General features: G+C 37.3%; 2 protein-coding genes across 16 annotated transcripts in view; one reads left to right on the plus strand and one right to left on the minus strand.

Annotated features, from left to right (window-relative positions):
- The window catches only part of TATDN3 (TatD DNase domain containing 3), a 32077-nt gene extending 19083 nt beyond the window's left edge, over positions 1–12994 (minus strand). For 3 of the 14 annotated variants that reach the window (XR_002336031.2, XR_014816550.1, XM_013979960.3), the window contains exons 1-9: positions 12884–12994; positions 10952–10984; positions 9973–10046; positions 9671–9755; positions 7135–7197; positions 5859–5968; positions 5642–5697; positions 3906–4018; positions 973–1050 (exon numbers count right to left, since the gene is read on the minus strand). Coding sequence is in view for 6 of the 14 variants with exons in the window: in XM_013979960.3 (XP_013835414.1) it covers positions 973–1050; positions 3906–4018; positions 5642–5697; positions 5859–5968; positions 7135–7197; positions 9671–9755; positions 9973–10046; positions 10952–10984; positions 12884–12994 (723 nt within the window). In the remaining 8 variants the exon portion in view is untranslated. Of the gene's footprint in view, positions 1–972; positions 1054–3905; positions 4019–5641; positions 5698–5858; positions 5969–7134; positions 7198–9670; positions 9756–9972; positions 10047–10951; positions 10985–12788 lie in introns of all 14 variants that reach the window. The other 11 variants (XR_014816548.1, XR_014816549.1, XM_013979958.3 and 8 more) reach the window with 5 other exon arrangements.
- NSL1 (NSL1 component of MIS12 kinetochore complex) overlaps positions 12506–16656 on the plus strand; it is a 47057-nt gene continuing 42906 nt past the window's right edge. Inside the window, exons 1-2 of one of the 2 annotated variants that reach the window (XM_084978065.1) lie at positions 12506–12631; positions 15843–15921. In XM_084978065.1, coding sequence (XP_084834191.1) covers positions 15918–15921 — 4 coding nt within the window. In that variant the 5' untranslated portion in view covers positions 12506–12631; positions 15843–15917. Of the gene's footprint in view, positions 12632–12994; positions 13230–15842; positions 15922–16656 lie in introns of those variants that run through there. The other variant, XM_084978064.1, reaches the window with a different exon arrangement.

Raw genomic sequence — 16656 nt, forward strand, 5'->3', positions numbered from 1 at the left:
ATGAGCCATCGAGGGCACTGAGTAAGCACACTGGGAGGGGACTGCAATAGGCACGGTCTAAAGAAAAGGAAGCAGAAGCTGCGGCTTCCATTCAGAAAGTTGTAATTTATAATAGCGGCAATATTTAAAATGACTATCTGTATTCTTTATCTACAATAACAAAACGTATAGCAAAAATCAAATAACTAAATCTATGACTATATCATATTGGTATAGTACTTGTACAAAATAAACTGAGCCCCATTTTAACATGCTAATTAAAAGAAGAAAAATTAACATCTATTGAGTATCTACTATATACTAGACACTGCCAGGTACTTTCATATACGTTATTTCATTTAATCTTCACTGTAATACTTCCAACTATCTTATTATTATTTTGCCTGCATTTTATAAATAAACAGTTTCAGAGAGATTAAGTAATTTACCCAAAGTCATACAGCTAGTGGATAGCAGAGGCGGAATTTGAATCCAGGTCTTCCTGACTCTAGACACTGAGTTTTTTTACTACACTGGTCTGGCTCTCATTTTTACATAAATTAGGACACAACCCATATCAAATAATATTCTTTGTAGCATAACAGCTATATTTAGAAAAGACATGAAATTAAGTTAATATAATCTCTCAACCTAGCATTAAAATAGGATTACATTGGGAGTTCCTGCTATGGCACAGTGGGTTAAGAATCTGACTCCAGAGGCTGGGGTAGCTACGGAGATGCAGGTTTGATCCCTGGCTCAACACAGTGGGTTAAAGGATCTGGTTTTGCCACAGCTGTGGTGTAGGTTGTACTGCAGCTTGGACTCAATCCCTAGCCCAGGAACTTCCATATGCTGCAGGTGCAGACATAAAAAATACATATGTATAGGATTACACTGTATTTAGACTATAATGAGAAACACAGTTTAAGCCAAAAATAGTTCAAATAAAAGACACAATCTAAATAATGTAGAAATTTAAAAATAATTTACCTGTTTTTCTGGTCCAAGTGCAGGTGAATCTGTTTCTAAGCAAATTGAAGTTAAAGGCAACTGTTTCACAAGTTTCTGCTTCTTAGAAAAAAAGAGAAAGGTATGAGTTTGAAAACATGAAAAATAAAGATTTTAAAAAGGTGCATTAGGATTTTCCTTGTGGCACAGCAGATTAAGGGTCTGGTGTTGTCACTGAAGTGGCATGGGCCGCTGCTGTAGCGTGGGTTCAATTCCTAGCCTGGGAACTTCCACATGCCATGGGTTCAGGAAAAAAAAAAAAAAAAAAAAAAAAAGAAATAAAAAGGAGCATTAAACCCACATGCCAATGCATTCTCCTTTGCAAGAACCTACAATTTATGTTTTAATCTTCAATTAATAAATGTTCACTATGTTCTCATCATTCCACTATTAACAGACTTAAACAGAAACACTCTGCCAAAAATTATCCAAAGCCTCCAGAAGCCCAAAAAGTAGTATTGCAAAATATGAGGAATATCCAGCAAGAAAGCTGAATATCTGATCACAGAAGGAAAGGACTTCTGTTTCTCCACCAATACCACATTAGTGTTTCTTTCTACTGTTCATTTTAGGTCATTCAAGGTTTTATGTTTATAAATCTGAAGTGCATATGCACATTTACAATTTTAGATTGGGTGGTAGACGGTTTTATTTTCCTGTTTATGATTTTCTGTCTGGATTACAGGGACTACAATGAACTCAACGAATGTTATACTGAAAATATAACTCTCTTGTTGCTACCATAGTTTTATTTTTATTATTTATTTATTTACCTATTTATCTTGCTTCTTAGGACTGCACTCATGGCACATGGAAGTTCCCAGGCTAGGGGTGAAATCAGAGCCACAGCAACTCAGGATCCAAGCCATGTCTGCAATTTACACCACAGCTCAAGGCAACGCTGGATCCTTAACCCACTGAGCGAGGCCAGGGATAGAACCTGCATCCTCATGGATACTAGTAAGATTTGTTACCCACTGAGCCACAATGGGAACTCCAGGTATCTTAATTTTATCTGAATCAATGTTAACAATGACTGTCTCTGAGTGGTAGGATTCGAGTTGCCTTGAAATTTGGTCTTTTCTGAAGTGTTTCAATTTTCTATAATGTACAAATATTATCTTTAAAATTAGAAAAAAATTAGCATTTTAGTTTTGGAAAAGAAATAATAACACAGCTAAAGATTACCACTATATAGGAAATTTCTCCACAAATGATAAAAGTTGGAAAAATAAAAATAATCTTGGATTATCAATTAACTTGACCTAATTGATATTTCTAGGACACTTCACCCAACAATAGCAGAATACACACTCTTTCAAGTATGCATGCTCTTTTCACCACGAAAGACCATATTCTGGACCATTAAATCTCAACTAATTTAGAAGAATTAAAATCATACAATATACAATTTTAGACTTAAATAGAATTAAAGCAGAAATGAGGAGCAAAAAGATAGGAAAGTTTATATAAATAATATTTAGAAATTAAACAACATATTTAAAAATAATTGATATGGTCAAAGAGGAAGTCACAAGGTAAATCATACAATATTTTGAACTGAAAATGAAAATACAGCATATATCAAAATTTGTAAATTACAAGTATAAGAAGTAGTTAGTGCTGGAGTTCCTGTCGTGGCTCAGTGGTTAACGAATCCAACTAGTAACCATGAGGTTGCGGGTTTGATCCCTGGCCTCATTCAGTGCGTTAAGGATCCAGTGTTGCCGTGACCTGTGGTGTAGGTTGCAGATGCGGCTTGGATCCCGCATTGCTGTGTCTCTGGCATAGGCTGGCGGCTACAGCTCTGATTAGACCCCTAGCCTGGGAACCTCCTTATGCCTCGGGTGCGGCCCTAGAAAAGACAAAAAGACAAAAAAATTAAAAAATAAAAATCAATGTCACAGAAATAAAATATGAAAAAACAAGTGTCTTCAAAATGGTGAAATAAGGTCAATACCCTAAATTAGTTTTTGTTGCATTGTTCATTGATATAATTTATACAGCATAATAGTCACCCCTTAAAAGTATACATACAATTCGGCTGTGTTTACTATATTCACAAGGTTGTACAACCATCACCACTGGTTAATTCCAGAGCATTAAACTCTGTTTAATTCCAGAGCATTTTCAGAGAAAAATCTATTTAAATTTTTTGCTTTTTTTTTTTTTTTTTTGGCCATGCATGTGGCATGAGGAAGTTCCTAGGCCAGGGATAGAACCCTTACTATAGCAGTGATCTGAACTGTGGCAGTGATGACACTGGATCCTTAATCAGCTGACCCACCAGGGCTCCACCCTGGCATATGGAAGATCCCAGGCTAGGGAATTGAATCGGAGTCATAGCTGCCGGCCTATACCAAAGCCACAGCAACACAGGATCCAGGCCGCATATTCGACCTATACCTCACTCATGGCAACTGCCAGATCCCTGAAACATTGAGTCAGGCCAGGGATTGAACCCGAATCCTCATGGATACTAGTCAGATTCGTTTCCACTGAGCAACAACAGGAACTCCTCTTTTCACTTTCTTGATAGTTATTTTTGAAGCATAAAAGTTCAAAAATTTTTTTTCAAATTTTTTTTTTATTGTGGAAGTTTAAAATTTTTATGATAACCAATTTACGTATTTTTTTCTTTGGTTGCTTGTGCTTTTAGTGTTATATCTAATAAACCACTGCCTAATCCAAGGTCACAAAGATTTTGATCAAAATGCAAAGAATTTTAGCTTTTTCCTTGAGGTCTTTGATCCATTTTAATCCAAGTATCATTTGCTTTTCATATAAATATGAGGTAGGGACCTAGGATTCATATTTGTAGTAAAACCAGAATAGTATCACAAGTATGAAATAAAAGTTCGTATTTTAAAGAGTATTTCACAAAGTATAAAATGAAGTTTAATGAAAGAATTTACCTGTCCACTTCTTATGATAGAAGGAGGAATTGAGAAGAAGTACCCAGCTCTTACACCTTCCATGGCTACAGACGGCCGACCATCAAACGCATGCAGCAGCACTTTGTCGGCACCTCGCAAAAATTAAAGATAAACCAGAGTTGCAGTTTATTTCCTTAGTGGTTTCCCACCAATCACACTGAGTAACAGATTTTAAGTAAATGCTGAGCCCTATGACATAAAGATAAGTAACAGATTTTAGGTAAATGCTGGGCCCTATGACTTTGAAAGGGTAGATAAATGTAGTGTTCAAACAATAGATTAAAAATATAGTAAATTTTTAATCTTCAAGATAAATAAAATTGAAATACAAATTTTTAAACCATTACTTAAGCATCCTATACCATCAAACCTTTTATAAAAGTTTGTGAGCTGTCAATTTATTGTTCACAGTGGGTTTTTAAGCAAATTGTCCTTAACAAGAATGCTAGTGGAAGAAGAAATGGGGAGCTAAATGACTCACAAGTTCAACAGGCAGAGTTGGCTTCACAAAACCACTTCCAGTTTTTATAGGATGGCTACTCAGCCTGCATAAAAAATCATGCTCTCAGTGATTCCAGAAGGATTCAGTATTCATCACTGAGAAAGACAGTGCTTTCTAGTTGCAGGAAATTATTTACTTCACTATCTGATGCTGTTTTTTCAAATGGTAGCTGTGACATTTGGTAGGTTACAACTATAAATCAGTTATAAAATATTTAGTGGGTCATGACTGGCCAGTGCGTGCTTATACATTTGTGTGTGCATACACTCATGCACACACACTTATATTTCTTTATATACAAACATATAGATGGACTGCTTCTTAAACTTTTGTCAGTTTTCTGTATGTGTATACAACGAGTCTCAAAATAAAGTCTTAGTACCAAAAACAGTTTATACGTGTATATATTGAGTTTCAAAATAAAGTATACTTGTTACTGTGGATGGCGTTTGTAAAAGTTTGAGAAGTAATCCTGTAAGAAGTATTTTTTCTTTAGGAGCAACTGGTGAAGATGACAGAGCATCATATGTATGATGGTCACAAAATGCATAATGCCATTTTCTGAAGCAGCAGCCATAAAACGTGTAAAACAGTAACCCAAGGTGATCACCTTTCGTCGCTCTGCTTTTTCCTCTCTCTCAGTTATCAGCTGGTTAAGCTGATTAAAATATTGGAGCTGCTAATTTTTTTTTTTTTTTGGTCTTTTTGCCATTTCTTGGGCCGCTCCCGCGGCATATGGAGTTTCCCAGGCTAGGGGTCGAATTGGAGCTGTAGCCACTGGCCTACACCAGAGCCACAGCAATGCGGGATCCGAGCCGTGTCTGCAACCTACACCACAGCTCATGGCAACACCGGATCCTTACCCCAGTGAGCAAGGCCAGGGATCGAACCGAAACCTCATGGTTCCTAGTTGGATTCGTTAACCACTGTGCCACGACGGGAACTCTGAGCTGCTAATTTTTAAGTTAAGACATATAAATTACTTGACCCAATCTTTCATTTGCTTTTTCATGGCTGGATAAATATCATCTCACTGAAAACCTTGTAAACAGGAGCCGGAATTATAAAACCATGTTAGTTTATTTCCATCTCTACCCGAGACTTATTCCCTTCCCTTTAAGAAATCAAATAAAACACGGCTTGTTCTCTGAGAATATGGACTGAAATCGTCAAATTTAAACATTAGGCACATTGTTCTCAGGAACCCAAATACCTTGCTCCCGTAAGAGGCTGATGGTGGGTCTTCCAGCTGAGCGTGAGTGAATGTTTCTGTTTAACAACAAAAAAGTTCCTTTTAAGCATTTAGTATGAAAGCATTACTTCTGTTCTATTAAACTAATTCAGAGAAAAAGAAAAGTAAAGCTTCATTTCAGAAGCACCACTATTTAATTTTCTCCATCACTATTAATATAGAAAGATGATTAACCTACAAAGGCAAATTGAGTCTTCTGGCCAATTGGACCTGTCTGATTAGGACTTGTCTTTGCTCTTCCTTCTGTTCATCAGTGCCAGCAATTCTGGGGGAGAAATCTAGTCCAACCTATAACAGAAAAATAAAACAGATTACATGTTTATGGTTTAATGAACCCCAGAAGACATACTATGGAGTAGTACTGTCCAAGAGAAATATAATGGGAGCCATACACACAACTTTACAGTATCCAGCAGTCACATTAAAAACACTATCAAGAAATAGGTGAAACTTGGAGTTCTCGTCATGGCTCAGTGGTTTACGAACCAGATTAGCATCCACAAGGACATGGGTTTGATCCCTGGCCTTGCTCAGTGGGTTAAAGATCCAGCGTTGTTGTGAGCTATGTGGTAGGACACAGACGTGGCCTGGATCCTATAATGCTATGGCTCTGGCGTAGGCCGGTGGCTACAGCTCTGATTGGACCCCTAGCCTGGGAACCTCCATATGCCATGGGTGTGGCCCTAAAAAGAAATAGGTGAAATTAATTCTAATAACATACTTTAATTCCCTCTATCTAAAATATTATCATCATTATTATATAGTCATGTTATTATTTCAACACATAATCAATATAAAAAATTATTCAGTTATTTTACATTCTTTTTTTTTTTTGAGGTACTGAGATTTCGAAATCCTCTGTGCATTTTATCCTGAGAGCACATCTCCCTGTGGGTGACATTTCAAGTGCTCAACAGCTGCATGTGGTCACCCCATTGGACAGTGAAGATTATAAGTGACTGCTTCTCTTGATACCATTTTGGCATGCATTGCTATAACCTCATTCTGAGTGTAAGTATTGTTCTTATCTTTTTTTATCTTTAATTAGAGGAAGAATTACTGAGTGATAAAATATTTCACAATTATAAATTATTTAATAAAAAAAGATCTTTAATTATAAACTCTAACCTATTTAAAGCATTCTTGTATATACTATTTTAACTAACCAGAGAGATGACCCTATTTAAGCAAAAGAAAAAGAAGAGCAAAGTATTTTGAAAAGTTAATAAAGTTGTTTTCTTCCATTAACATAAGTACATGGTGAGGCTTTCTATTGTTTTATTCCTAAGGACTTTTGCTTATTGAGGAAGTCCTGACAAACTGTTATCCAGCTGAACAGGGTGAACATACTTATCCAAGTCTGTTATAATTACCAATACTGAATTAAGGATTATTTTCATATATCACATGAAAGTCTGGATTAGAACTCATTGGATCAGCTAGTGAGTATTTACCTCTCCAATTGCCAACAATTGATCCTTATAATTCTCGATAATGGGCAAAGCTATATCCAAATCCTGGGAGAAAAAAAAGTAAATTTATTAAAATAGAAGAAGGGAACTGTATAGGATTTTTTTTTTTTAAATAAACAACTATTATATGCCAGGCACTATGCTATACTGGGTCCTTTATGTACATTCAATATCTTTAACCAGTTGAGGAACTGGGAATAGTAATCCTATAATGGTGAGTACTTCTATCTAGAAATCTGGGTAGAAACATCCCACATGTATTCAGGTTACAAGAACCTGATTTTTTTTTTAATTCCTACTTAAATATACTTCCTTTTGTTTAAGAGGAGTTTCTGGCATTTAGGAGAACTGATCTAGATTTTGGACTTTTGGAAATAGCTGAATGAGAGAGAAGAAATTCACCAAATGGTGATGGTGAATGAATTTGGGGGAGTGCACTGTTACCTTCTTCTCTTAGGGTCCTAGTGGTTTATGGGGTTTGGGGTTTTTTTTCCTTTCCCTTAGTATGTGGAAGTTCCTGGGCCAGGGATTGAACATGCACCATGGCGGTGACAACACCAGATCCTTAACCTGCTAAGACCACCAGGAAACTCCTGTGAGTTTCTAATAGTGAAAGTCTCATACATCCTTTGCACTATTTTCACTGATTTGTCTTGTCTTTATAGTCCATCTTGGCCTATTTTTGTCCTAAATTTTCAACAATATAAATACTAAATATCACATATATGCTTATTTGTCAACTACTGAAGTAACTGTGTATTGTTAGTTTCCATGACATTATATATCCACTTAAAGAGAATTCCCCCTGTGAGGCTTCCCTTCTCAGGCAAGGGAAAAACAACTAAATGGAAAATTTACTTCTCAAATGGAAAACCACCTTGAGGATTTTAGTCTCAGAATATATAAATTCAAGGTACTTTGACTGAGGCTAATCAGGACAAGGGAGAATTAAGAAAAGGGAGGTAAAACAGATGGCAAGGGGACAGGAGATTTTATAATTATGCCTCAAGAGAGAGAAAAGATGAGGGAGGGCAAATCAGACCTTAGACATTCCAGGAGACTCAGTGAGGAAGAATTAATACTGCTATGAGGAGCTAAAAGTATATATCCCTAGATATCAGAGGACTGCCTGACAACGGCTGAGTGGGTCAAAATGTCAGGCAAAGATTTTCCTCATCAAACGTCCTAACTACTCTGTGTCTCGGGGACCTCAGAAGGACCAGAGAAGTTGGAGAGATTACCCAGGAAATGGTTGACATTTAGAAAATCCTAAGTCAGAAAGAAGTTGCACATTTGGATGAAGACCAGATATAGGAAAAAAAATGCTTTTTGGAATATGTATCATCTACAAGGAGAAACAAAATAAATTTACAATGAGGCTGTTTCAATTCTCCATGGAATAATTTGGAAATTTCTGGCAAGTCAAAGAGAGTAAATGGAAACTATTAATTCATATCACTGATTTAATATGTACAAATGCATTTGTGTGATTTTTATCATTTGATTTTAATAAATGTAAAATATTTGTAAGGACATTCATAGGTCTATTTCTGATTTCAGTGTTATTCCTACTTCCTCCATAAGGTCTCAACTTCCTTGACAGCTAATGGTTCTACTGGGGGGGTTTAAAATATTCTGTATCTTATGACTGTGAATATTACTAGTAAATAATTATTCATGATCTACTATGAGGAAGTTGAGATTTGGCAAAGTTAAGTGCCACAGACTGCAGAAACCAGTAGGCCAAGTCTCTCTGACTATAAAGCCCCTGATGTTTCCACTATGCTGATGGATGAAGAAAGGAGAGAGAAGGAACGGCAGGAAGAAAGAAAGGCAAAGGGAAATTTATTCTGAATGATTTAAAATAATTAGAATTGATTTTTTATTAAAGAAACCTTTAGAACAGGGATCAGCCATGTAACAGAAATGTGAGAAGTGGGTTACTAGGGACGGGAGCCAACTGGAGAGCACATGCCTTGCCTGCAGGGGGCAGTAGACTGTGGCCAGTGAATTGCGATTCCCCAGGTATCCCAGGGGCCTAAACCCTGCGTGGTAATGATATTTATTGAATGAATTAATTCAAGAATATGCTGAAAGATTTGTGTGATGCTAGGAAATTTTCATTTTAAAAACCAAGGTAATTTACTGAATACTTATTTCATATCTAACTTTGAACCACAAATTAGGAGCTTATGATCTAATCAGTATGAGAAAAAACTATGGTATGGGCTACAAGCATATTAAGACTAAAACTGTTTAACCCTTGTCTTTTCTAGAGGACTGTCTTGAGATCTGATGAGTTCCTATCAGAATCTAGAATTACCTGTATATTGCTGGTATTTGAATTAGTTTTTTAAGCTAGACAGTCCTATCATTTCTACATTCATGCCAAAAATATACCAAATCCATTCACTTTTCTTCATCCACTGCTATCACTCTGATCCAATCCACCATCATGTCTCACACAGACTATTGCAATAGCACCACAGCCATGGTTCTCATTTTATAAAACTGTTACCTTTAATGTGACACTTCTTTGGTCTTCTGATGAAACTCCCTGAACAGGGTGAATACCCAAGCATGGCAGGACAAATCCATTATACCTAAGAATGTAGAGTGAATTAACAAAGCAGGAATATTAGACTAGAAGACCATGTTACTCTGAAGAACAAGTAGGAAAGACTTTTTTAGGGTTAGTTTAATATGACTTTTTTCTTCTCATTCTCTTTAAAAAAATGGATGATCCTTGATATTATAAATATGACATCATAACTGCATCCTTATTGGCAACTCTTTACATATCTTAAAGAGAAGTAGCACCTTTCTGAAAGCTGCATAATCTTTTCAAATTCTCCTGAATGTTCAGCAACCACCACAAGAGCCATAACACTGGCCTGAAACAAAAGTGAATAGAATAGTTAAGAGTCTCGAACAATATACATCCAATATAATTAAATAAAAATTTAAAGTTTTCTGTGCTTTTAGTTATCCTTGCACACTCACATTTCAGCAATATAATCATAATGGCTATCACTGAGTAGTTACTATGTTTCAGGGACTATAAATATTACCCCATTTAAACTACATACTCCTATGACATAGGCACTGCTGTAATCCATTGTATGAGTCAAAAGACAGAGTCTGGGATGGGGTCAAATAACTTGCCCAAGATCATTAGTCTGGTATAACCCCAAACCCCATACTCCTGGTTAAGCTACTGTAGTGAAAGATGATTGTATATGAAAATGGCACCATTTCTGACAGTCACATTCAACGAAGACCACAAAATGCTAGTTATAACGAATTTCATTAACATTTCCAAAAATTAATATTTTTCCCAAACAAATCAAAATGTTTCAGAAAACTCTAATAATTTCTCTTAGGTCTCCAGAATAATGTTAATTTATGAATCGATGGATGGAACAACCTGTTGCATACTGCTGGTAAGCATGGTGGCTGTGGGAACATGCTTTGGATTCAGACTGTCTTGTCTACACCACTTTATTAGTCATGTGTCTTTGGACAAGTTAATCTGTAGGCCTTAGTTATTAAAGGATATAAAATGGGTAATGGTTAGTTATAAAATAGTAGGTTCCTCAGAAGGTAGCTGTAAAACATTAAATGAGATGATGTATAGCACAGGCTTAGCTCAGTGCTTCGCACATGGTAAATACTTAATAAATGTTGCTTATTATTAACTTATTTTTGAAGCAACATCAACACAGTATATCTAAATTTCAAGGTGTTTTAGATCAAAATTAGTAGGAAAAAAAAAAGGCAGTTATAGATATTGGCTTACTTTCTTGGCTTTCTCCAACACATCATCCAGATCCTAAAATAAGCATAAGTAATCACAGTCATTTTAGATGAATAAGTAACTCTTCTTTGGCTGTGTATATCAGTGGAGCTGAGGCACCATAAAGATTGACAATGATGGCAAGGAAGAGGGTGATGGAATATGAAGAGCCTACGCTGACCCATATTCCATTTACTCTCTCAGTAAAATCTGACTTCTGTTCCCATTCCACCAAAAGAGAAACTGTTATTGTCAAATAAAACGACTTTTCTCTGTCTTCCTACCCTATCCCTCAGCAGCATTAGAAACTCCTCACTTGTCCTTTCCTTCCTTCTTGTCCTTTCCTTCCTTCTTGAAATATTTTCCACTCTTGGCTTCTAGAATTACTCCTCTCCAGCTGGCTGCTACTCTTCAGTCTCCTTGACTGGCTCTCTCTCCTCTAAATTCAGGACTCTATGCTTCTCTCTCTGTACTCACCAGAAGTGCTCTCATTACAATGCTCATTATGCTAATGAGTCCCCAGTTTTTATCTCCAGTCTATCATTTTCTCCTGAACCCAAGATTCAGTTTAAAATGACTCTATGACATCTTCATTGGGATGGATATTAGGCTTCAGCAAGTACTAAATCTAACTATTTTCCCTCCCCCCAAAAAACTATTCTTTCTTCAAACCTCAGTTTTCCCCATCTCAGTAAACAGCCCCACCATCTCTCTTCAGTATCCTCAAGTTCTCCTTTCCCCTCCCTCTCCACATCCAATTCCTCTCAGCACGTAGGAAAGATTCTACCTTTAAAGTATACCTTGAATCCATCTCATCTGCTTTTCTCAACTTCCCCTGGAACCACCATCATCTTTTGTCTAAATACTGCAAAAGCCTCCAAACTGGTCTTCCACCTTCCACTCTTGCTCTCCTTTATCTATTTGCCACACATCAGAAAAGCAGTTTTTTTGTTTGTTTTGTTTTTGTTTTTTGGCCGCACCCCCAGCATATGGAAGTTCCCCGGCCAGGGATGGAACCCAGGCTGCCGTCGCGGATTGTGCCTCCAGCTGCGACACACGAGACCTTTCAGCAAAGTGGTTTTTCAAACGGTATCAGGTCTCGTTACTCTCTTTAAAAAACAAACCAATAAACGACTCCCTTTACTGGATCCCTATTGCGCTTCTAATGAAATTCGAACTCCTACCTCACCTATCCCCTGCAAACCTCTTCAGTCTTGTTTTATGCTCGCTTCTCTCTGTCTAGCTCATCAGGCCCCACCCAGTCTTTCAGTAGCTTGACTGCGCCAAATTCTGTCCAGTCTAGAAACCTGCAACCTGCCTGCTTTCCTCACCACCATGCACACACCGCTTAGTCTTTCCAGCCCCAACGTCACTGTCCCCTCTTGAGAAGCTTTCCCCCTAAAAGCGACTCTGATCTTTTTCTCGTTTCTCAGCCTCTTGTTTCCAAAGTGGCGGGTAAAACACTTTGAAATTACGTATGTGTGTGTGTTGGTTTTTGTTTGCTCCTTTTGCCACTAGAACTGGAGCACATAGGGTATCGCAGCGAGCATGCGTCCTGTGGAAACTGGGTTCTCGGCCAGGAGCTGAGAGGTTAAACAGCTGGGCAAAGGCTGGGTAGGTAGGAAGGACTCCAGTGGCCCGAAACAGCAAATCGGTGCCAAGAAGAGATTATGGCTTTTTAGGGTAAGAAAGAAAAATCGGTGTGACTGAGATTAAATACAGAGTTAAGGAGCAAATCGCATGGGACCATAGATAGGGGCCTGGAAAGACTGGGGGATAACCCGAAGAGAAAGAACGGGGTCCTCCCCGCTCCCAAGGGCCAAACCTCGCCCTCACATACGTGGTCAAAATCCGGGGCGGAGAGGTGACAGTGACAGTCCACCAGCCCTACGCCCACCGACCCCATCACCGCAGCCAAGGAGTCCCTCGACTCGCCCGCGGGGCCTCAGCCGGAACGCTGCTGCCCGGGCGGAACGAGTTTCCGGCCGGACGCGTGCTCCTTCCTCCCTGGAAACCCGCACTTCCGCCCTCAGAGTTCCCGCCCATAGTTCAAGCTGGAAACATGGAGAGGGCTCCTTCTCCTCTGCGGGACGTGGAGAGAGTGGCCAGGACCGACGAGAGGACGTTGGTCCCTGCCGCTTCCCGAAAAGACTTCCGGGTGCGCTGCACCTCGAAGCGGGCGGTGATGGAAATGCTAGAACTGTGCGGCAGCTTCGTGCAAAAACTCGGGGACGCGCTGCCAGAGGAGATTCGCGAGCCCGTGCTGCGAGATGCGCAGTGGGTACGGGCCTCTTAGCCGTCTCTTGTCTTATCACTCCGTTTTTCCACACCCCAGGCAGAAACGGTCAGGCCGAGTTAACGGTGCCCCACCTTTGGATAGAAGCACCAGGAGAAACGCGGGGGAGCGAAACAGATGCTGAGAGGCCGCTGAGTATTGTTAGTTACTTGTTAGTTACTTGGGCTAGTGCTGTCCCGCAGAAAAATACAAGGCGAGCCACGTATGTAATTTGAAATTAAAAGAAAGAAAAAAATAGGTGAAATTAATTTTAATAATATTTATTTAACCTAATATATCCAAGATAGACTTTTAACTTGTAATAGTTAAAAAATGAACAAGATATTTTACATTCTTTTGTTCATACGAAGCTTTTCAAATCTGGGATCTTAACAGCTCATCTCCTTCCTGACTAGCCATATTTTAAGGCCTCAACAGACAGGCAGTGTTTAGTTGCTTCGCTGTTGGAGTGCAGACAGAGACTGAGAAATTCTCCAGGGAAGGGTAATTCTGAAAGTCAGTCAATCACCAGCTTTTGGTCTTTCCTTTTGCTTGTTTTAGAACATCTTGAAAAGAGAGTGAAAATAATTTCCCTGTAAGTCTAAAGTAGATAAGGAAGCTGTCTTGATTATAAACTTCACCAAGATCACACACTGGCCCTTATAATACATTTCTCCTTCCTTTCTCAAATATTCTGCAAAGCCCTGAAAAAAGTGTTTTGGGGAAAGACAACAAATTGGGGGATTGCTGCTTGTTGAAAGGAAGCACACAGTCTACTTTTATGCAGGAAAAAAAAGTTAAAATGCTTATAATGTAGTACCTTTTTGTGTGTAAATGACCATAATGCAAACAAAATTAAGGTTCAGTGGAAGAAGGACGGAACACTCCCTGGATTATGATTCTCTAACCCAGTATTGTATACAGTGGCTGTTGTATCTTTCCCTCTTTGCAAGTAAGGGAAGAAAAGAGACTTATCTGAGGACGTTTTTAGTAGTTTTTTGGGAGAAGACTGTTTTGTTGTGTAATGATCTTAGAATTTACCCCTTTCTAGGAAGTGCTAAGGTACTTAGAAAATATGATTAATTACCTTTCAGAAAAAGAGGAACTTGGCTTAACCTTTTATACCTTTAATGGATGATAAAGTGAATTAGAAGATAAAAAGTGTGGAGACAAACTGCCAAGGGAGTTCACTTGCGTTTTATTTTAATCGAGAGCAGATGAAAGTGGAGGTTTTAATTATGTAGACATATTTCTCTAAAACCACATGGTATAGTAACACATTCTTAAATAATATTGATACAATTGTGCAATGAATATTACAAAGATAATTTATATCCTTGGGTAATTCTTCAAAGCCTATATATCAAGTAAAGATTTTATTTTAAAGTTTTAAAAGTGTAGAATATGTACTTATAATTAGCAGTTATTTGATTTAAGCTTATTTTTAATTATATTTAATGTACAAAATATATTGTCATTATGAAAAAATAGCATAAAGCAAAAGTCTTTGAATTTCTATCCCCTATCCCTCTTGCATCCTGGAAGTAACTTACTGTTTTGGAGGGCATAGTCCTTGTGTTTTTTGGCTTTACATCTGTCTCTCTCTCTCTTTTTTTTTAAATTTTTTGTTCGTTAGTTTTTTACATTAATGGTGTGATGTTGTATTGTTAGCAGCCTGTTTTATTTTTAAATCAAATATTTATTTGACTATTATGTGACAGTGTTATGGTAGAGATATATTTTATTCTTTTAAGTATTGTATGATATGGATATATTGTTATGTTTATTCTCCTAATCTTGAATTTAGAGTGTTCCCTCTGCCTCAGTATTCCATAATTTCAAACAGCGCTGAAATAAATATTCTAAGCTTATCCTTTTTATATTTTTATGAGAATAACCCTTTAGCATACACTGATAGAAGTGAAATTGTTAGGTTATATGGAATATGCAATTAAAATTTTGATGGTACCACCGAATTCCTTTAGTTCTTTATTTTTTTAAATTTTAATTCCTTTAGTTCTTTATTTTTTTATTATGAACATTTTTAACCTTACAAAAAATAGACTAGCGCAGTGAACACCCATATATTCATCACCAAATTTAAGTTATCAAAAATACTTTACACTTTTGATTTTAAAGCAAATCTCACATCTCATGTCATTTCATCCCTACCTACATACTTCAGGGTACACCTCAAAAAATACAGTCCTTTGTAAAGTGGAATTTAATTTTAAGCATGTGTATTTTCTCTCTTGTTAACAATGACACTCATTCAGGAACATATGTGTTATTTATATCCTTGAGATTCACCTGAACCCAGATTTGTTGTTAGCTTTTTTTCCTTCATTTAAGAAGCAAATTTGTTTATGACAGTATTCTAAAATTTTGCATCACATTTTTTCATAGGTAGGAAATTGGCTATCAAGAACTGAAATGTGGCTAGAATCAATGACTGAAGTGAAATCTCACCTCACTGAAAAGAATAAATATACTAATAGGCTAGTCTGTGGTTTTTTTAAATAATTCTCTCTCACAAATCAAAATTGTTATTTTCCAAAATATTTGAATTCAGCATTTAAAGTTATTTTTAGTGACTTGACTGTTGTGGATTTCTTGCAGACTTTCGAGTCAGCTGTGCAAGAGAATGTCAGCATCAATGGGCAGGCGTGGCAGGAAGCTTCAGACAGTTGCTTTATGGGTATGTGATTTCAGTTTTCCCTCTGTCATTAATTTCTGAGTTATTTTTGTGGCTAGTTTTACTTTTCCTATATTCCTTTGTGTGTATTTTTTTAAATTATAGTTGATTTACAGTGTTGTGCCAATTTCTGATATACAGCAAAATAACCCAGTCATATATATACATACATTTCCTTTCTTAAATTATCTTCCATCATGGTCTAGCCCAAGAGACGGGATATAGTTCCTTGTGCTCTATAGTAAGACCTCATTGCTCTGATAAAGTTTAGTTTAGAAATTTAGGCGTAATAAGAGAGTAACAACAACAATAATAAAACAATTATAATAATATAGCATAATGAAAGTTATGTGAATGTTAGCTCTCTCTCTCTCACTCTTAAAACATCATACAAATTTAATGCCTTCCCTGTCTTTAGCTAAGACTTATCATGCACTGGACTGTGACTTTTGCAGTTTGAGGTGTGACAGCAAAGCTAGCACAAACTTCTTTTTCCTTCTTCACAACTGCATGGATAGAAGATTTATTCTTACCGAAGATCTTAGCAACCTCAGCATACAGTTTTTTCCTTTCCTTATTGAGTCAAGAACTTCCACCTTTTCACTTAGTAGAAGCACAGTACAGCTTCTCCTTGTCGTATTTGCATTGCCAACATCACCACTCTTGTGCCATTATTAAGTAAAATAGGGGTTACTTGAATGCAAGCTCCATGATACCGTGACAGTGGGTCTGATAACC

The sequence above is a fragment of the Sus scrofa genome, chromosome 9, assembly GCF_054392235.1.
Source record: "Sus scrofa isolate SSC_HxYL_T2T_F1_AM1 chromosome 9, Sscrofa_HxYL_maternal_Yorkshire_Landrace_v2.0, whole genome shotgun sequence".
In the NCBI taxonomy this organism is placed as follows: Eukaryota; Metazoa; Chordata; class Mammalia; order Artiodactyla; family Suidae; genus Sus; species Sus scrofa.